Source organism: Hemitrygon akajei, chromosome 15, assembly GCF_048418815.1.
Source record: "Hemitrygon akajei chromosome 15, sHemAka1.3, whole genome shotgun sequence".
NCBI classification, from domain to species: domain Eukaryota; kingdom Metazoa; phylum Chordata; class Chondrichthyes; order Myliobatiformes; family Dasyatidae; genus Hemitrygon; species Hemitrygon akajei.
In genome coordinates, this window is record NC_133138.1 from 17804688 (window position 1) to 17827603 (window position 22916).

Below are 22916 nucleotides of genomic sequence, written 5' to 3' on the forward strand. Positions count from 1 at the left end.
TATTATTTTATTTTGTTTTTTTTTTCTTTTGTATCGTGTATTGCATTGAACTGCTGCTGCTAAATTAACAAATTTCATGACAAACGCCGGTGATAATAAACCTGGTTCTGATTCCAATGCATTTTAACTATGAGGGAAGCAAGTTGAGGCCTAAGATTAAGTCACATAGCAGAGAAGCACATGTGGAACAGAAGCACCAGCTTATGGGCAAAAAAGCTTCTGACAGTGCTGTAGGCTTGATGCCGGAGTAGCCAAATGCAAAATAGTGATTCAGCTTCATGTTGCATAAGAACTGAATTCCCTTACACTTCACGCTCATAACACTCCAATGACAATTCACAAACAAGAATTCCAATAAAGGTAATCAAGAAGCAGCTTTTTAATTTGATTTTAAACTTAATCACTTCACTAAATGTCTTCAAACATTTAAACAAAAATAAATATATTAACAAAATGTTTACTTTTAAGAAACTTGTAATCAAGTCTCCATAGAGAAATAATGCTTTTCATTCAAAATAAAATTATTCACAAACCTAAACACTGTTTCTCTTTTCACAGATTTTTCTGTTTTAATGTCAGATTTCCAGCATACGTAGCTTTTATTTCTATTTTATTCTTTTTACTCATTCAAGTTTTCTTTAAGTACCTTGTGTATCTGCTAAATATGTGTCCAGAATCAATCTGGAGACAGAAGAAAAACTGGCTTTGATGGTGCTGAGTAAGGTCTGTTGCTCTTGTTTGCCCCCTGCATTTCCTATTCCGGTTTACCTTCTGCCACTTTGAAAGACAAGTATCACAGGCTAAGCTAGCCTGAAGCCAAAATATGAGGCATAATAGATCTTCAATGTAATTGGATGATTTGGATAAGCGAAAGCAATGCTCTGTTGTTAGAATCCCACTGGAACCTTTGCTTGAAAGGCAAAAATCCTCAATCCCAGTTTTGCTGACTGTAAAAACTTTTCTCAATGTTTCTGAACTTGGCTGGCATTTCAAAATGTTAGAAAAATTAAAGCAGGTAGAATTGATTTTAAACAAATATAGAAGTTAAAAATATGGAATCAACTAAGAACTCTTACTTTTCATAATTAGTAAAACAACATAGCTAAAATGTTTTCTTTTACCTATTCCCCTCATAGTCCTACAATTCTCATTTCTGGGGAATTCAACAGTACATTTTTACCAAACAACACAGTACTTCTGTATTCATGTTAAAAACTGCTAGTAGTTCCATACAGAACTAATAGAAAAACCCACCAATTTTCAGATCATTAACATTAAAATAAAAGGACCTTTATTATCCAAAATGTTCTTCAGAAGAAGAATTAAAATATGAATATTCCTTTAAATGCATATTCTGTGTTAGCTTCTGTGTTACTATCCGAGATTGATGCCAAGAATAGAACATGGCAATTCCAAATCAGGAACATCTTCACAAGACTTAAATGGTGCAGGGTAGGACAGCTAATGTGGTTTACATATGTAGTCAATCCTCTCGGCTTAATTTGTTTCAGATTTTAGATAATATATTGCTATATCTACCAGGGAATCTTTTACAAGAAGTACACCATAACATAAACACACAAAATTCTACAGATGCTGGAATTCCAGAGTAACACACACAAAACACTGAAGGGACTCAGCAGGACATGCAGCATCTATGGAAATGAATAAACAGTCAATGTTTCGGGCTGAGACCTTCATATTCTGTCTAGGTAGCCTCCAACATAAATTTCCCTAGGTACTGCCTAACCTGCCGTGTTCCTCCAGAATTGTGTATGTGCTGCACCATAGCTTATTTACTTTATTGAAGCCTGATTTATTGGACCTGATCTTATGGTAAGTAGGGAAGGAAACCTAACAGTGATCTGCCAAGAGGGACCAAAAAGGAAAAAAGGTGGCTGCAATAATAATAATAATGAGTTTGATCAACATTACATTGGAAAGCTAAAGAAAATGGACAAATGTAATTACCTGCTTACTTTTAAATTCTTAGTATTGAGAAAGTGTCAATTCTGATTGACTCAGTACAGATTATATAATTAAATGGCACAGAGTAGACAAATGCAATATTTTATAATTTTTGCTAACAGTATAAAATGCATCTGCTGATCCTGCTGAAATAATAGAATTCATGATTTTGCTTCAATTCTCATTTTTATTCACATAATTCAAAGTGTAATGTAGTAATAACACAGCTCATAGTTCCCCAGTCTTTTGCTAGAACTAAGATGAACTGATGTGTTCTGCTTAGTGTTTAAACATTCAACCAACATGGGTTGAAAAAGACTTGCATTGTTTTATCTTGACTTGACCATTAGGATGGTGCCGATGAACCATGGCGACATTCTGCAGGCTATATACAATACCTCTAAGAATACCTCCTTTGTATTACTCTCACTGCAATCTGCAGCATATAATTGTCCTTTAAGCAACATATATTTAAATTGATTTAATGAACTACAGATTTCACGATCTTCTGAAGTCTCAGCGAGCCAAGTACCTTTTGGCGGACAAAGGCTCATCGCCACGCCTGGAGTGAGGAAGGAAGTGGTGGGGTACTTCAAGTCAAGCTGAAACACAAAGGGATCAGTCACTGGAGAACAAAATTGAGGACCTGAGGGCAAGTTTGCTGTATCAGAGAGAAATGAGAGATTGTTGTTTTCTATGTCTGTGTGATACGTGACTTTCTTCCAGCAAGCCTGATACAGCAATCACACCCGAAGGCTTCTCAATTTACAGAATGGACTGAACTGCTGATTCAGAAAAAGCAAAGTGTAAAGCTAAGTGTTTCAAGATAAACTCTCTGTGGTGCTCCGATGTGGCGGTTTTGTTGAACTTGTGTTCCCCACCTTGAACACTTAATGGTCAAATGCCATCTGTTCTATTTACCTGGGGAGTTCTCCTCCATAATCCTGACTGCAGTTTATATATAAACAAGTGCCTGAGATATTGCATGATGCCATCTCCAAACAAGAAACTGTCCATCCTGAAGCATTTCAAATCTTAGTCAGGTACTTCAACCAGGCTTGTTTGAAGAAAACACTGTAATTACAATCAGCAAATAACCTGTGGCACCAGAGGTCCTAACATGCTAGACCACTGTTATACTAAGATAAGGAATGCCCACCATTCCATGCACAGATCACATTTCAGTAAATTGGATCACTTGGCTGTCCTTCTACCTGCATACAGTCAGAGGTTAAAGAGCAAGGTTCCAGAGATAAGGACAACAAAGGGATGATCACAGGTGGCAGATGAGCGGCTATAGGATCACTTCAAGTTGGTGGACTGGGCCGTGTTCAAGGACTCATCTGTGGATCTGAATGAATACACCATGGTTGTCACAGACATTATCAATGCAGTTGTAGACAAGTGTGTCCCCACAAAATCATTTAGAGTCTTCCCCAATCAGAGGCCCTGGATGGCCCATAAGAACTACAATCTGCTGAGGGCCAGATCAGAGGCATTCACGTCTGGTGATGAAGAAATTTAGAATAGGTATAGTACAATCCCCAGAAAGCCTTGTCATGGGTGAAATGGCAAACTTGAAGCAATGAAGTATACTTGACTGTTGTGGCAGGACTAGAAGACAACCACCTCTTAAAAAATTAAATCAGACATCATAGGTGATAACAAGGCTTCACTCCCAATGCCTTCTGTGCTTGCTCTGATGGTCAAAACATGGAGAAACCATCATGGACTCCCACAGCCCTCAATGGTCCTGAAATTGCAGTCATTGAGGCCAATGTGTGAGTAGCCTTCTTGGGGGTGAACTGACAAAATAGGACCAGCCCAGATGGGGTACCTGGCCAAGTATTAAAAACCTGTGGTGATCAACTGGCTGGACTGTTCACTGACATCTTTAACCTCTTGCTTTGGCAGTCTAAAATGCCTACTTGCTTCCAAAAGGCTTCAATTATACCGGTGCCTAAGAAAAATGTGGTAACCTACCTCAATGATTATCATCAAGTAGCACTTACATCCACCGTGATGAAGTGTTTTCAGAGGTTGGTGATGAAACATATAAACTCCCTGAGAAGCAACTTGGATCTGCTTCAATTTGTCCACCAGAGCAGATGCTATCTCATTGGCTCTTCACTCACCCTGCAGCATCTTGATAGCAAAGATGCACACATCATGATGCTCTCTATTGCCCTCAGCATTCAGTACCATCAGCCCCTCAAAACTAATCAATATGCTTCTAGACCATGGCCTCAATACCTCCTTGTGCAATTGGATCCTCAATTTCCTTACTTCCAGACCACAGTCAGATCAGATTGGCAGCAACCTCTCCTCCATGATCTCCATCAGCACAAATACGCCACAAGGATGTGTGCTCAGCCCCCTGTTCTACTCACTTTACACTTATGACTGTGTGGCTAAGCGCAGCTCCAATGCTATATTCAAGTCTGCTGACGACACCATTGTCTTTAGGTGTCAATTAAAGGTGACGATGAATCAGCATATAGGAGGGAGATTAAAAATCTGCTGAGTGGTGCCATAACAACAGCCTCTTGCTCAATGTCAGGAATATCAAGGACATGATTATTGACTTCGGGAGGAGGAAACCAGAGCTCCACGATCCAGTCCTCATTGGAGGATCAAACGTGGAGAGGGTCAGCAACTTTAAATTCCTCTGTGTTATTATTTTAGCGGACCTGTTCTGGGCCCAGCACATAAGTGCAATTACGAAGAACTGATTGCATCACAGGATGGAAACTGTTCTTAGAGCAAGACAATATTTCATTACGCACTACATTCCCCACCATTGAGCACATCTACACCAAACGTTGTCGCAGGAAAGCAGCATCTATCATCTGGGACCTGCACCACCCAGAATTTGCTCTCTTCTCATTGCTGCCATCGTAAAAAAGATAAAGGAACCTCAGGACTCATATTACCCAGTACAGGATCAGTTATTACCCCTTAACCTTCAGTCTCTTGAACAAAAGGGATAATTTCACTCAACATAATTTGCCCTATCATTGAAACGTTCCCACAACCTATGGACACACTTTCAAGGATTCTTCATCTCTTGTTCTTGATATTTATTGCTTATTTATTATTATTATTGATTTCTGTTTGTATTTGCATAGTTTTTCATCTTTTGCACACTGGTTGAATGCTCAAGTTAGTATGGTCTTTCATTGATTCTATTATGATTATTACTCTATTGTGGATTTATTAAGTATGCCCACAAGAAAATGGATCTCAGTGTTGTATATGGTGACATTTATGTACTTTAATAATAAATTTACCTTGAACTTTATCAGTTTTCAAGACTAAGATGAAGTCCATTCTAAATACTAAGGGAAGGTCACTGGAATACTAATAAGTAATTGCAGGAATGATGTGTCACAGAGGTCCATTAAAGATGCAACATGATGATAGCTGATGAAAACTTCACAGAGTACCCAATGTAAATGTCAATTAGGAGAATTGCAATTGTCTTGCAGCCATTCCAAGAGAATGTAACACATAAGGAAACATAATCTTTACAAGCATGAATATTATATAGTAGCATTAATAAATGGATGGCAGTGATGAAAAGAAAAGTTTACTCAACATTAAATGAACTGGCTTCTGGCGATTGATGTGTCAGATAACAGTGGCATATTACCTATTTTCCAGAAGGAAAGACATTCTGGAGATTCCCTTGAATTCTTACTTTTCACAGAGGAATTGCATAAATAGACAGTACATATACATATGACCCAAATATGTATTTATGTTTCTAATAAAATAAATTCTTGTTTTCGTTAAAATTTCTGTGGAAAAGTGTTTGAAGTATCCCTATACTTAACAGAAATATCCCATGACTCACTTCATAACCTCATAATACTATACCATGCTAAATAGCTGGGCTCTTTTTAATGTACACAAGAATAAACAATGATAATTTGAGCATGTTGCAAACATAATACTGTAACTATAAAGTTTTGATTTCCCAAAGTTCAAAGTTCGAATGTCAAAGTAAATTTATTATTAAAGTACATTTATGTCACCTTATTCAGCCCTGAGATTCCTTTTCTTGCAGGCAATCACAATAAATATAAGAAGCACACACAGAGTCAACGTAAGACCACAATCAACCTGGTGGTGTAAGCCCTGAAGCTCCCAACATTCTTCCGGAAAGCAGCAGTGAAAAGAGACCATGGTGGGGTCGTTTATGATGAATGCTGCTTTCCCATGATAGCACTCTATGTATATGTCCTCAATGTTGGGAAGGGCTTTGCCAGTGATGGACAGAGCCATATTCTGTACAAAGGCATTGGTGTTTCCATATCAAGCCATGATGCGAGCAATCAACATATTCTCCATCACACCTTCACAGATGTTTCTCAAAGTTTTAGAGGACATGCCCAATCATTGCAAACATCTAAGAAAGTAGAGGTGCTATGGTGCTTTCTTCATAATGGCACGTTCATGCTGGATGCAGGAAAAATCTTCTGAAATGATAACATGAGGAATTTAAAGTTGCTGACCATCTTCACCACTGTTCCCCGATGAGGGACTGGCTTATGGATCTCTGTTATCCTCCTCTTGAAGTCAATAATCATTTTCTTGGTCTTGCTGACATTGAATGAAAGGTTGTTGTTGTGGCACCACTTAGTCAGATTAATCACCACCTTTGATTCATCACCATGGTGCCTTCAGCAAACTTAAATCAAGCTTTTTAATTCCACAGATCAAGAAGACCATCAGGACAAAAAAATTAAAATACATTCTTTGCCACATATATCACATATGTGAACATAACAACATAAGGAAAGATACAGGAATAGATGATTCAATCTCTTAAACCTGCTCTGCCAGACAACAAGATCTTGACTTATCCTTCATTTTGGATACAGAACTCCCACAGTTTCCTCAGGTTCATGCAGTCTCCACTGGAATAATGACAGCCGTAACCTAATTCCCCTTTCGCCATCAGCCTCACACTTTAGCTCTCTTCTGTGACCAACTATGAAAACATACATTGGATTATGATGGAAAAATTAAAACTATCAAAAAAATTCTAAACGTAAATTAGAAACTCATCATTTGAATTGCATCCAGACATAGAACTCCTTCAGTGGTTGTCTTCGTGGCACCTTTACTTCCTACTGACATGCTGTGCAGTCAGGATCCACTAGGCTCAGCTTAGGCTGCAGAAGGCTAATTAGTTTAATTGAGGCAACTGCAAATGTTTCCAAAGCAGGGGTTTCCAATCTTTTTTATGCTATGGACTAATTCCATTAAGCAAGAGGACTGTTTAGTCCAGGTTGGGAACCCTTGATCTAAAGGATGACCTTGAATAGCTCTAGTATTAGAATGACTGGCTCTTTGACGGTAATCCAGCAAGACTGTTTACAGGCAAAAGCTCAAGCACCACAGATGTGGCAGGGACTGTATTTCAAAAACTGTTAACTCAGCCAATGACAGACAATCTATTTCCCCAGAGGTTTATCTTCCAAAATGATACAACTCAACTTTATCTAGACTGAAAGCAATTTGCCAATCTTCAGTCCTCATACCCAGCTGATAAAGTTGCCCCTGCAACTGTTCATAACCTTCTACACTATCTGACACACCACCTATTTTAGTCTCATCTGCCAACTCTCTAGCTATGCCTTGTACATTCACACCAATAGACAGAGGGTTCCAGTTCCTGTCCAACAAACATTCCTTGACTTTCACCCTGTGTTTCCTATTACTGAGCTAATTGATTCTAACCCACTTTCTCCCAGGCTCCCATGCAATCTAAATTTCCAGACTAGCCTGTCATAATTGACTTTCTCAATGGCCTTGCTAAGGTCCATATACTATGTACTCTTACTATCCCATCCTCATCTACCTTCTTGGCTACCTCCACAAATAACTCAATATTAAGTAGTTGCTGAGAACTGTAACAAAGTTTATTCAATATGACATTTGAAGATGTGCCAACTGGCCCTGAATGGTCGCCGAACGTCTTGCAGCCCAAGTCTGTACTTGTTCCATTGATCATATAATTAATGCTTACATTGTATTTTGTGGTTGTCTATGGAGGACCTCCAAACCTTCTATATGCACAAGCCATTGCTCAGGTTTTCTACCTTATCCAATAAAACATCCATTAGCAAATTAAAATTGAGAAATCACTTTTCTTCAATGCTGTACTGATTCTTCACTGCTTCCTAAATGAAATTCATTTCCTGGACAACTTTATTTATCTGCTCTGACTACAATGTATTTCCTGTGTGAAAGATACAGACTACCTGTTAGGAATACAAACTATTATTTTTTTACTGATGCCTGCACTAATGAAATTGGACCTGATCCCAAAGTGTGGGGCCAGGCAAAGCAATGAAGTTAATGGAAAGTAAGATTCTTTCAGTGAGCAGTCAGCATGAGGACGGCATGCTATGTGCATGGTAATCAATGGCACCAGGTTAATCACACGCTGTGGTTTCTCTGCACATTTTCAAGGTTAGCTCATGTACTATCAACAGTATCTCAGTTTTAGTTTCAAGTCTCATTAAATGAATTTAGGAACAATATTAATAGTCTTCTAAAATTATAGAAAAGAAACATTTTTCAATGTTTCCAATTTAGTTGCATCAAAATAACACCAGCGGCCCTTGAAAGGTTCAAAACAAATATCACGTCATGTTATCATCATGGTTCCCAACAGTCCTTCTAGGTGAAGTGACAACTCAGCGGGAGTCTGTCGGGGTCACCTACTCTATCTGGTGCTCCTGGTGTAGCTGTCTCGGTGAGACCTGATGTAGAGTGGGGGACCACTTTGTTGAGCTTTGTTCTATCCGTGATCAAAGGCAAGATTTCCCAGTGGCCACACATTTCAATTCGACTTCCCATTCCATTTAAAACATGTTGGCTGGAGGAGTAACACCTCATACTCTGTCAGGATACCCTCCAACCTGACGGCATGCACATTGATTTTACTGACTTCCGGTGATTTTGCTGACCCCCTCCCTCCCTTTTTCCATTCCTCATGCTCGTTCCCCTCTCACTCCTTCTTTTCTCCTCAACTGCCCATCACCTCCCTCTGGTGCTGCTCCTCCTTTCCTTTCTTCCATGGTCCACTGTGTTCTCCTATCAGATTCCATGTTCTTTAGCCCATTATCTTTTCCACCTATCACCTCCCTGATTGTTTTTTATCCACACTCGCCCACCTTCCCCCTTACCTGGTCTCACCTATCTCCTGCTAGCTTGTGCTCCTTCCCCAGCTCCAACTTCTCACTCTGGCTTCTTTTCCAGTCCTGATGAAGAACCTCAGCTCAAAACAGTAACTGTTTATTCCCTTCCACAAATGCTGCCTAACTTGCTGAGTTCTTCCTGACCTTTGCTTGTGTTGCTCAAGGTTTCCAGCATCTGCAGAGTCTCCTGTGTTTATGTTATGACATCTACTGCTTATAAATTATGGTTGAATACCAATCTACTGTATATTCAGAAAGAAACTCCATAATAGACACGGTGATTAAAAATAAATTTTCAAGTTCAAATTCAGGCATCTACAGTCTTAAAGTAAAACAATTAAAACTATAACGATAGCCAGCGAGATACTAGATCACAATAGCTATGTGTGGATTGTGGTTAAACTGGTATCTGCTGCAGTCCAGAGTGCAGGCTGATTACCTTGGTGCCACTTACTACATTCAGCAATGAACTCTGTGTAAGGGGAAATCTATAAGTGATAGCTATTCTATGGAGCTTGATATTTCTATGAGTTGTCAAGATAATTTCAAATATGCCTTTCAGTCAACAATGTGAAATGTCTCGGAGCACAGGAAAACTAAAGAGTGAGACCAATGAATAGTTGACATTTTTCTGTATCTTTAGCATGCAGTTATTTATAAATGTGATGTGACGAAGTCAAATCTAATAAGTTGAGGAAAGTTAAGAAAGGATTGGGAACTGGGAGTGTATTGAAACTGAGGGAGTTGGGCACAGGCAGTGAGTGCAGAAACAGGCTCCATTCTTCACCTCAGCAGCTACTCAAAGGCCGAGCCTACATGATAGGAAGGTTGTGCTGAACAAAGCAGTGGATCATGAATCTTCTTCCCAACCCCACTCCCATCAGGCAAAAGATAGAAAAGCCTGAAAATATTTACCACCCAGCTCAAGAACAGCTTCTATCCTGTTGTTATAAGACTATTGAATAGACCTCTTGTACAATAAGATGGACTCATGATGACACAGGCTACTTCATCATGCATTGCATCTTATTGTCTGCCTTTACTGCATTTTCTCTCAAACTGTAACACTTTATTCTGAATTGAGTTGTTGTTTTTCTTTATACTATTTCAGTGTACTAATGTGATGAAATTCTCTGTATGGATGGCATACAGAACAAAAAATTCTCCTAGAACTCAGTACAGGTGGCAGTAATAAACTCATTTACCAATCTGTAAATGTTATTTATTTGTTTGTTAATTGAGCATGGAGTAGACTCTTCACCCCTTCAAGCAGCACTGCCCAGCAACCCCTAGGCTATCCACAGGACAATTTACAATAACCAATTAACCTACCAATTGGTACAACTTTGGACTGTGGGAGAAAACTGGAGCACCTGGAGAAAACCCATGCAGTCACGGGGAGAATGTACAAACTCGTTACATAGAGCGGTTGGGAATTGAACCCAGGTCGCTGGTACTGTAAAACATTGTGCCAACCACTACACTACCAGGCCACCCTGGCAAAGTTTTTCCAGAGGTTCCCAGACAGCAGACTACAGTCGGTGATCTGTTCTATCATATTTCATGCAGCTTCCTGCCATTCATTCTAAGATTCAAAGTACATTTATTATCTAAGTATATGTGCAGTATAAACCCTGAGATTTGTCTTCCCACAGACAGCCACGAAAAAAACAAAACTATGGAACCCATTCAAAGGAAAACATCAAATCCACAGCACACACAAAAAAATCAAATCTTGTAAACGGCAAAAAGAAAAGTGCAAAAACAACACAGAATATAAAACACCAACCCAGAAAGTCATTCAAAGAGTCCAGGCATATTCAGCTTATCTCAGTTCAGTTCTAGTGCTTTGTTGTTCATTATTAGCAGGCCGCAGAATCCACCTGTCCTGATAAAAATTATACAAAATAGCAACAAAAAAAGGAGTGACCAGAAACCAGAGACACAACATAACATGAAATACAGAATCCAATCCATAAACCACGTCAATTAAACCTTGCCCAAAACCCAGGGCTCCGGCAGTGTCCTCTGGTAGCAACGAGTGAGAGGGAGAGAGGGACCGTTCCTCCAGGAGCATTGGGCGAGAGAAAGGGAGAGACCATCACACATAGGCACCTTCCACAGGGAGCAGCAAACAAGAGGGAGAGACATCATACAGACCGCAGTGAACACCTGTCAACCTTCCGTTCTCGTTCTTGATGATTTTCAATCTCTCTTGATACTTTCATTAGCAAGACTGGTGAGAAATGGAATTGATCACGGGCTTCCCATCCTCGAGGCCACCCACATCACTTGAAACCTCACCAAACCCCCTCAGAGACTGCAAAGCGCCAGAGCAGATCACTCAATCGGCCCAAAAGCATACCACCAAGATGTTGATCATGTGCTCCAACTTTAGCAGAAACACTTTTGAAAGAAATAGAAGATGTATAAGAAGTGAAAGAAGTCGTTTTGTGAACCGCCTGAACTATGTTGCCCTTGGTTGTGTTACTCACCGGTGTCATATTCTTCTGGAAGGACATTACCCATTGATTCAAGACCCATGCTGTTACTCTGTAGCCAAACATTAGTTTGTTTTGGTGGATCAAATGCTGACTGCACAACAGACTGTGGTAGGATGTAGGAATCATGACTGGCCCAGGGTACAGCATTATGCCCTGTGCATACTCAAAGAATAGCTGGCAGACACCCAATCTGTGATCATTCTGAGCTGACATGTGGCTCCCTCAGTGTGTCAACCAAAGGCAGCATACTGTGTATGGAAACCTGCAACCTTTATAAATCACTCTGCCAAGAAATAATGAATACATTTATCTCTCTTAGAATAGTGTACAATCATAACCTCAATTATACTATAATAGATGGTAAAACAACAATAAATTTAAAATATTTTAAAAATAGCACCATGTATTAATTTTTTCCCAGCAAGAGTAACAGTATTGTCAATGGAAATATAATGGACATTCTACTCTGAGTTAGCAGTTGTGAATGATGGTGGAAAATGTTTTGATGGGATCCACTTTACATGAATGGATTAGGCAATGTTTCTCATTGAAATTCACATGATACAATTTTGCTCTAAAAACATTGGATTTATCAATATTTAGAGGTCTTTCTTAAATTCCTCCTTCTCAATAGTTTGTCCTGGATGGCATACATTCTCCTTGCAATGAAAATGCACCCAACACTGGGTAAATTGATTAATATGAACTTCACTAATCTGTTAAAGCCAAGACAAACTCATTCAGTACCTGGTACATCACTCCTGAAAGACTCTAACCATATCACCAAAGATGTCTAACCATCACCAAATCATTGGTTGCTTGTGGAAATCAGTCAGTAGTTAACCAACAAATCATTGATAACCCTTTTGTGAGGTCGTTGTGGGAATTTTCCTGTTTCTGAACACTGCTCAATCTTGCATAGTAATATATGGTAATTACTAGAGTGTGAACTCCAATTTGACGAAGAATGGGATCATCCTGATTTAAACAATGACACACTTCTACACATACCTCTGATGCCATTAACACTATAGTGTTACACTTGCATGTGCCATCTATCATGGTATTGGAACCAATTCAGCACCGACTGTGATCAAACAACAGGTGGCACAAAAACATCAAAAAACACACACTGGGTTTTACCTTCCAGTTACAACTGATCCATTTAAACAAATGGTTCTTTTCATGTTTCTCAAAACAAATTATTCCTGATGGAGTGAAAGATAATTGCTAGTTCACAGTGAGTTTTAAGAAAACTGATTTACCTGAAGTAGTCTTGACAAACTCTGTGCTATTTCTTAATCCAATAAATGCAAATTGATACAGTCGCCAGGAGCGTGTGTCACCAACCTCGACAGAACTTTGTTTCCATTGGTATATTATCTCATCTTTCGGATAGCCGTCTGGAATTAGGAGTTAAGCAAGTTCACAAACACATTTCTGATTCTCATACTTTAAGTCTGTGTGCTGACTGTAGGGTCTTGCTCTCAGAGAAGTAGAGAAAGTAGGAAAAGCTCATCAAATCTTCTATAAAGATGAAGTGCACCTTATCATGATCAAGATCCCATCCATACAATCTCTTGAACCCTCTAATTCTTCTGAGGGTAAAAGGTGGAATATTTAAGGGGAATCGGAGGGGGAATTGCTTCACTCAGAGAGGATGATGTGTGTGCAGAACAAGCTGCCAGCGGAAGTGGTAGACGCAAGGTCAATTGACAGAAGTTTGGATATATAGTTGGACGACAGAGGTAAGGAGGGCTGTGGTCCAGACACACGTAGATGCAATCAGGCAGAAGACCAGTTGGCATGGTCTAGATAGGCTACAGGACTTTATCTGTGCTATAGCACTGTATGACTCTATAATTGAGAGATTGCTTCAATCACAGATGGAAGCCATGTCATTATGGGTTAACAATGCCACCCAGCCCTGAATATTGATGCGTGGGCATTGAGAAAATTAGTGCCACCATCTCCTGTTTGTTTTATCACCACTGTACTTTTAACTTGGACAAGAATAGATTAGGTAGGATCGAAAGCATGAAACACTTCTGACAGCGAGAAGTCAAGATTGGGGGAGAGACAGGTCTCAGATACAATGGGGTCAGCAAGGCTATGAAGGGAAGTATGGCAGTAGCTCAGGCAGAAATAAGCAGACATCAACAAATAAAAGGAATCCTTACTTTCCTTTAGCTAAAGATGCTATTTGGGTTTGGAACCGTATTGTTTTTAAGTTTTACTAGTTCTATGACATAATGTCAAACATATTAAGGTTCATGATCAAAATGGTATTCACATTCTAATGATCTCATTAAATGGTTTCCTGCATGGCCAATCACCCGAGTAATCACATTCTCAAGTTCACCGATGACATGGCAGTGGTGGGGCTCATCACCAACAACAATTAGACTGTCTACAGAGAGGAGGTGGAAGAGTTTGAGCACTGGTGCCAGGCAAATAACCTCTTCCTCAATGGCAAAAAGACAAAGGAGATGGGTATCAACTTCTGGAGAACTTGCACCACTCACACCCCGCTTTGCATTGGTGGCGTAGCAGTGAAGCCTGGGAGCAGTTTCAAACCTCTGAGAGTGCACATCACACACAAACTCTCATGGCTCCAGAATACATTCAACACAATCGGGAAAGCCCACCAACACCTCTACTTTTTAAGGAGGCTGAAGAGTGTTGGACTATGCACATCTATACTCGTGTCGCTCTACAGATGCCCAGCAGAGAGCATCCTAACAAGCTGCATCACTGCATGGCATGTTACGGAATGCTCTGCAACAGGCAGTCAAAACTGCACAAAGTGTCACCGGCACCAGCTTACCCACCATCATAACATACAGAAAGGTGCTGGTAAAGGACCAGTAACATCATGGTGAGCCAGGACCACCAGGCTCAAAACCAGTTACTTTCCCCAAGCAGCAAGGGTGATCAACACCTCCACCCCTCCACATCCCCAACCACTACTGCTTTATCACTACCTGTCAGTCACCTTCTGTGATACTCCTGTGCCGACCATCACTTTACAGATGTATAATCAATCTATGTACATATGATATCTTATGTATTTATTGTCTTTTTATTATTATTGTGGTTTTTTTGTACTGCATCAAATCAATTGTAACAATTATTTTGTTCTCGTTTACACTTACGTATGGGAAATGGCATTAAACATTCTGGAATTTATATTGAATCTTTTTCAATCTGATCAGGCCAATAGATCTGGAGACTGTGTGGATAGGTTTTGATCATGATATGATGGTGTGCCTGGTCTGTAGAACCAGATCTGATGGCCTTAAGACCTAGGTATTTTTATACTCTCCTGCAACAGGAGCTTACACTCAATATATGACTGCAGTCTTAGCTCAACAATATTTGACCTTTTCAATCTCTTTCTGTACCTATGTTACCCAAGACATAGATTAAAATCAGACCTAATATAATAATTAGAATTCTAACTTATCAATTTGTATATTAAAGTTAAGATGACTCTGGGAATTAACAATGAAACATTAAACTGCTAGTTGATGTCAGTTCTCATACATTGACATTATCTGAGTAGCATACACAAAGTGCTGGAGGAACTCAGCTGGTCGGGCAGCACCAGTGAAAAAGAGGACAGTCAATGTTTAGGGCCAAGACCCCTCATCAGGACTGGAGAAAAAAGCTGAGGAGTCAAATTACTCCTCATCTTTTTTTCTCCCATCCTGATGAAAGGCCTCAACCCTAAATGTCAGCTGTACTCTTTTCCACAGATGCTGCCTGGCCTGCTGAGTTCCTCCAGCATTTTGTGTGTCTTGAGGTGATAGGTGAAGCCTGATGAGGAAGAAGGTAGGTGGGAGGGTGAGGAAGTGAGAAGCTGGGCAGTAGGTGAAAAAGGTAAAAGAGGTTGGGGGTTGATAGGCCATTTATGCCATCAGATATGTCATTATCTGACATACTATATCAGATAAAATAAAAATTTTAGAAAGACAACTAACTTAGAGAATGCTAATTACAGTAAAAGATTGCTATATATCTTTAACAACCTATTATGTGGCAGAATATTCTTTCAAATACTCTACCCGGCTTTAACAGAAAGCTTTACTGTTTGAAATTGCTGTAGATGAATGATTGACCAAGTACTAAAAAAAATATGAGCTTTAATCAAATACATACAGCTTGAGAATTCCAGCGGACAGGAGTGTTCATCCATTGGGAAGTTATGCAGTTGAAGCTGGCATTCAGCATCAATTGTCAACCTAAAAATAATAAAGTTTCAATTTAGTGAAACACATGAAAGGGCAATAAGACTTTGACAGAGTAAGCATAAACATAAGAAACAGAGCAAGATTAGTGGAAATATATTCATCTACACATTTATGAAAAATACATAAATATATAACATATTTAAAAATACAAGTTTAAAAAATCTCTGGATTTCTTGGGAGCATGAAAGTAATATGTCAAATGGCAGTGGTGGCAATATTAGGTTAAATGCCAATTATATATTTCATGAAATCTTAAATAATTAATTTAAACATGGTAACAGTACTTAATTTTGAGATGCTATATTACAAATTGCCTATAATTCCAGATTGATATTCAGATATTGATATGTTGTACATGTGTGTATATATATAAAATCAAGCTTTATGTTAGAAATCTTTCAGAATTTAAATAATGCAGTGCATATCAAGCACCAAGAAAGTTTTAATCTGCTGTACAGCATTTTGCAGGCACCAGCATATTAAAATGAGCTCTTTAGCATTTATTCGTAGCTATTTGCAAATGTTTTGTTGACATTACAGATGCAGAAAATTTCATCTAATATTAAATTAATCTAACTGTTAATCAGAATTTTCATTAGACCTGCTTAGGCAGCGAGTGAGTGTACTTAGAAGCATCGTGTTAAAATGAAGTCTATCTGCTCATTATAACATAATTATTGAATGGTGGTTTGGTTAGCTAAGTAAGAGAGAGTAGATTTCACTGTTCTAATAACAGGGGGTTTAATGAAATTTGCATTTAGTAAGTGATTTTTGGGGCAAGGAAAATATATTCCATAAATCATTAATTGTTAAAAGTTGCTTGAAAATTCAATTGCATTCACTATTAGCCTCTCAAAAATATCAGCTCACTCTGATGCTCCCATATACTTTTAAGAATTTGCAGTATTTGGAAGATTAAACTCAAATTAATCTCATTAAGGGTCTTTAATCACATTAGTATGCTTTTAATGATTTGATTGTTTTTATTGCAATTAAATTAATTTTTCTGTCAGAATGGAAACCGTTTCAACACTTGAGTGTCATTGATTTCCACTTAGTAATTTTGAGCTTCCCAAATTTGAAATGAGTTATTTCGCTTTTGCTTCCTCTTAATACATTTGTACTTATTTGACTTTTCCTGTATATATTATCATGTGTACATGATTTGATTAATTCTGTCCATGTTTTCTCACTCATAGCTCTTCTTTTCTTAATCCTAAAGTAATATTAAATAAGATCCCCCAATTATCAAGACCTGAAGGTCTTTCTGTTCTTGCAGTTTTATAAGTTTATTTTGAGCCTCAGAGAGGGGAATAATTCAAATCAATGATACCCTACTCCAGTAAAACTTAGCTATTCAGTGCTTTCAATATGCAATCAGTACAGTGTTAGAAAAGTTTGTGAATTTCCACTGATATTCTGTCAGTGAGACAAAACCCCATCGTGTATATTGCATCGGTAGGATTTCCACCACACTGCAGTAACATAAGAAAAGACAGAAAGACTGAGGACAGGACACTATTACAGTTCTAATAAGCTGCTATCTCTAAGGTGTTTGTATGTTCTTTCAGTGATCATGTGGGTTTCCTCCAGGTGCTCCAGTTTCCTCCCACATCCCAAAGACGTATGGGTGAGCAAAAATGAGTAACTTTGCTGTCAGAAACATGGCAACATTTGTGGGCTGCACCCAACACATACTCAGACTGTGTTAGTTTATGACGCAAGCTATGAATTTCATTATATATTTCAATGTTTTGTTGCACATGTGACAAATAAAGATAATCTCATGAATTCTGTACCAAGGTTCTCATATTGTTGCCTTTTTCTTAATTTCTAAGATACCATGCCACTGACTAAGTGGTGGAAAGCCTACCTGTAGATCTGTACAAGTGGCTTGTTCAGTAATAAAAACAAATAACTTGAATATTGAATGGTATTTAACAACAAAAAAAGTTAACAAGGTTATGTAATTGTTAACAAGTGCACTCAATACACTACAGATACAGTTAACTTTTCCTTGTACTGTACATCATCAAAACAGAAACATGTTAACTTGGGCTACCTCAGTGTGTATAATATTCTTCCATCATTCCAAATCCTAAGCATTCGATTTGGGGTTGTTACCCAATGGGCATCGGCCTTCTTTGAATTTCTGAAAAATGTGTCTGGTATCCATATTTTGCCAACCATATTGCTGTTTAGTCCAAGTACCTTCATTGTGCTATTAAATTTGAGTCGTCTATCATACCATGTTTGAGCAAAAAAGATATCAATGGTATATTCCTGTTGAATAGAACCAGGATACGATGTGTTCAATATTCTTATAAACAAGCATAATTTCAATGCAACGCATGAATCTTGTTACACATTATCTTTCCCATGAATAACTCAATATTAAATCATTATGCTAATCCAGCTATTGAGCAATTGGGAAGATGTGCCAAGTTCAAAAGTAAACAAGCATGCAGAATACCACTGTTCTACAAGATCCATGACAAATAATAGCCCATCTATGTATGTATATACAGGGAATGTATACGGAATACTGGTTGCCTTATTAAACTCCTTCTGATTTTGACACCCAGCACTTGGCAATTCAGTCCAGATAATCAGACTTTCAGACTGTTTTTTTTCTCTCTTTGGGGAGAAGCAAGGTGATGCAGCAACTGCTGAATTTGTGGTTATAAAATAAAGTTAATCAGAATCTAACCATCCATAATGATTCTTGACTTTCCATGGTTCCCGTCTTGGATTTTATGAAGAATATAATCATGCACGAGGAGGTGCATTTCATTGCTTTGTATACCCATTTAAATCTGATCTTTAATCTAGAGTTCCATACCTTGCCTTTGCTCATTCAGTACAAACAGATATTGAACACTTTTAATTTTAAAAAAAGACCAATCAGCATTGCTAATTTTGCAGGCAGTTCAGAATTGATCTTGTAATTTTTAATCGTATATTTGGTATTCTTCATTGCTTGCACATTTATATGTTCAAATTTAATCATATTAGAGGAAAATACAAATTAAGTTTTCATCCAAACACTGTGGCAACATATTTTAATAATACCAGATAAAATAACTCTCAAGAGCAGTTCAATGTTAAATTAATGCAACTTTTGTATGAATATTAATTTGTAGTGCACATATCTTATTCGACCAGTAATATCCAACCTTGTAAGATATATGAGTTAAATGAGTTAAAAGCATTTATGCTGTCATGTACAGTTTGTAATACCATCTCTTAGACTGAGACACTGACAGAAGAAATCATTACCGCATTGCCTGTTTTAGTGAAACAAAATGAAACAGGAAGGCTTGCTACTATGTTACAGGCAGTGGGGATTTGTCATAAAAATTGCCCTTATGTCTTCATTTTGATTTGTGGAGAAATTCTTAGTTCATGATTTATATTCATCCAGTATAGCATTTCAGTGCTCTGGGTGAAAAGACCATGAGAATTGAGACAGTTCTGTAAAGCTACTTCCAAAAGATAGATAGCTAAACACCATTGAAGAAAACTAACTGTCCATTCATAAATGATGATGAGATATATTAAATACCCTTCAAGTTTATAGTATCCTTTATGATTTTTTTTGCAAAATAATATAAATTCAATCTGTCTTCATAGAGTGATATAAAGCCAGAAACAGTCCAGTTACAAATTATATCATTGGTGAGGACAAAATGTTATTGCTTAATTTGTGTATTCTGTTTACCAGTGGAGAAATTGAAATACATTTATTAGATTTTGTTACTATTTCAAACTAGTAACTAAACACTAAATTAGATATTTTATTCAATTTTACAGACTTAAGATACTGTGCATACATTAACATCAAAAGCTCAGTAAAGATGTGCATTTCATGTTAGTCTCACAATAATGCAGCCTATGATGCCATGTCTTTAAAAAGAGGGAAACGTGATTAATAGGATGCCAATGATCAACTCCACTGAAGATCAATTATATTTAAATTAATTTATTTGACTTCTTGAAAGTTAGAAACATGAAAAGGATGAGATAGAGTCATAAGTACCTTTTTAGTTACAGCTAGATCAATTTAATTGAATTTTAAAAGATCATTTAACCCTATTGGACTCTAAAATTTGCCATCTCAGGGACACAGATAATGTAGTAGAGCTGACCATAATGCAATCAATCAGAATGTAGGACAATAACTGTGATCACAATTACTCAGAAAGTAAAATCCAATTTCAGCCATTTAATTAAAAAATAAACATGTAACACAGAAAACTAATGCTTCCTCACATGGAGTGATAAAAAGTAAACAGGAATTTCATATGCACCTTGTGATTAGCTATAGAATATCTCATGACCATTACTACAATTTCTTGGAACACATCTTCACTTTCCAGATGAATGTGGAGCCCAAAAATAATACAGTAGAGAAATATTCCAAAGTCCACCCAAGCTAACATTTACCATCTTAAATTGAGGTATGAGCATAATATTATAGGTTGAAAGCAGACTATTCATCTGCTCAATACTTTTGGGTGAAATGTCTACCCTAACAAATTCAGAGAAGGGAGGCCATTCAGAGTCCTGAGGTACCCTCAAGCCTCAGTGCATAACATGTTTCTTATCTTCTGTGACTATTCATCCTGATTTCATGTGGGATGGCAGAAGGAAATTCAGCCCAGTAATTTAGTGATAGTGAATAATAACAAAGTAATTTACTGAGAAAGGAAGATGTTTTTAAAAATAAAGGAGTGAATAGTTTGCATACTGGCTATTAGGTAGCTTTGTAATTGAAAATTCCATGCATCAGACCTTTAGACCTGCTATTTAGTTTTCCAAAATGGCTGAAGAATTCATTTTATCTTTTAATTTTGGCTTGCTTGCAATCAGTTTGAATACATGGGGAAAATCACATATTCAATTTTCACAACATTACATTTTTTACCTTTACATTATATCATACTTTTTCAAAATTGATTTAATACATGACTTTAGTTTTTTTTTTAATTTAGTTGTTTACATTTCCCATTTTAGTTGTTGCAATAACCTTTTGATTGCTTTTTATGCCCTGCTGAAGTTTTGAGTATTACCCAAAGCTAATGTTATCACCACCAACACCCCTTCCTTACCATTCTTTTAATTGTAAAATACTGTAGCTTTTCTTGGTTTCAAACTGATTTTGTTTTGTTAATTTTAGATGCTTACTCCTAGTTTCCTTCTTTTGAAAAACGTTAAAAGATTATTTTTATATCATTTTAATTGATTCATCCATTTTAATTTCTGATCACTGTGCCAAAACAGTTTTTGTTCATTTTAGACCTAATTTAAATTCCTTAGCTTCCTGAGTTTCATGTTGTCATTATAAAAAGTTAATGGAATCTTAAAATCTATTTGATAAACACACAGTTAGCTTGAGTTATTGCCATTTCCCTACTTATTGAGTTGATGCAATTTGTTCTAGGTTATCTCTTAACCTTGGGTAATAATGCAAAATGGTTGATAGTTAGCAGCAATATAAAACAGCCTGCCAATACAGTCATTTGTTTCATACTATGACAAAAAGCTATTCCACTATTTCCTACAGCTAAAGTAAAATAAATGTTCTTAACATAATTACTGCTTCAAGATATATAAGTGTTCAATAAATAATCAACAAGTGAAAGAAATACAGTTTCTGCAAAGCAGAAAAGCCATAAACATGGCAAAAAGATTTATTTTAAGTTCAACTTTTAAGAAAGTCATAAAACAATTTAATTTTATGAAATACTGCAATATTTGATTGTATAAAACATGAGAAGTAATTTTCCTGCTATATTTGTGGTGACACAGATATTCTAATGATTGATTAAAATTTATGGGTAACAGTCCTCAGAGTAATAGGCAATGAAAGTAATTTACATATTTTGTATGTATTAGGCATCCATTCATTAATGTCACCAGCAATAATTCATAGCTTATGTGACTAGGTACAGTTTTTACTGTGCTGCAATGAATATTTCCCATTTTTTTACATTTTAAAACACAAAAGATTACCACTCATGAATGTGCAATATATTTGGGGGATTCTACTTTAAGAGCAGTTTGCACTGAATTCTACAAAAGTAAATTAGTACAATAGAACATTACAATTCCATACTTTTCAAATTTATCTGGAGCTTCAGATAAATTAACATTATAAAAGTTGATAGCATATAGAAAGAAAATATACAACATTGAAATGAAAAATATTTCAATATTGTCTGTATAGTCTTATTAGTCATCTGCTTTAACTTCCAAACTAAATGATAAGACTCAAAAATAAAAAAATTGCAACATAATGAAAGTTTTTAAAAAATGATGTATACCTCTGTTAATAGTGCACTTGTCATAGGTTTAAACTCATGGATATTAGTTGAAAACACTTATTGTTTTCTTTTGTTTCTTGAATTGAGCCTTGACTAAATTTACATTGTTCAAGCTTCTATTTCCTGAGAAGAATGGATGACACAATCATGATGTAATGCCTCATAGATACTGAGAACTTTCATGTGAATATCATGTGTGTATTTCAATCAGAGTGTTAATGTGTCAGTGATCAAAATCTGAAGTAACTGCAGCATTCTATAAACAGCTATTAAGATATATAGACACAATTATGCTTAACTGTGCCACCTGGTCATTCAGCAAGGCTTCTGAATGGAAACATGTTGCTTAACCCAATTTGTTAGATAATGTCACCTTTTAAGTTCCACATCAGAGGATTCTCTGATCTACAAGTTGTTCCCCAGGACAGACATGAAGCAGACATCAAGTGTTGTTGGATGGTCATCATTTCAGTGAAGTACAAGCCCTTATGTCTGCCCTAAGCTTGTAGGCCCTCCAGCACAGTGAGACATTTGTAAGCGAAAGCTGCAGGCTGCTGGTGTACCTGCTGGGGAATGCACCGAAACCTGGAGTGACCAATCCTAAAGCCTGGGGAAGTATCACAATCACACATGGAGGGGCAGAGTTGGGTA

At 37.3% G+C, this 22916-nt stretch overlaps 1 protein-coding gene across 5 annotated transcripts in view; it reads right to left on the reverse strand.

Moving 5' to 3' along the window:
• Positions 1–22916, reverse strand: part of gabrg2 (gamma-aminobutyric acid type A receptor subunit gamma2) — a 98069-nt gene that overhangs the window by 64818 nt on the left and 10335 nt on the right. For all 5 annotated transcript variants that reach the window (XM_073067254.1, XM_073067252.1, XM_073067249.1 and 2 more), the window contains exons 5-7: positions 18002–18222; positions 15848–15930; positions 12952–13089 (exon numbers count right to left, since the gene is read on the reverse strand). In XM_073067254.1, coding sequence (XP_072923355.1) covers positions 12952–13089; positions 15848–15930; positions 18002–18222 — 442 coding nt within the window. The remainder of the gene's footprint in view (positions 1–12951; positions 13090–15847; positions 15931–18001; positions 18223–22916) is intronic.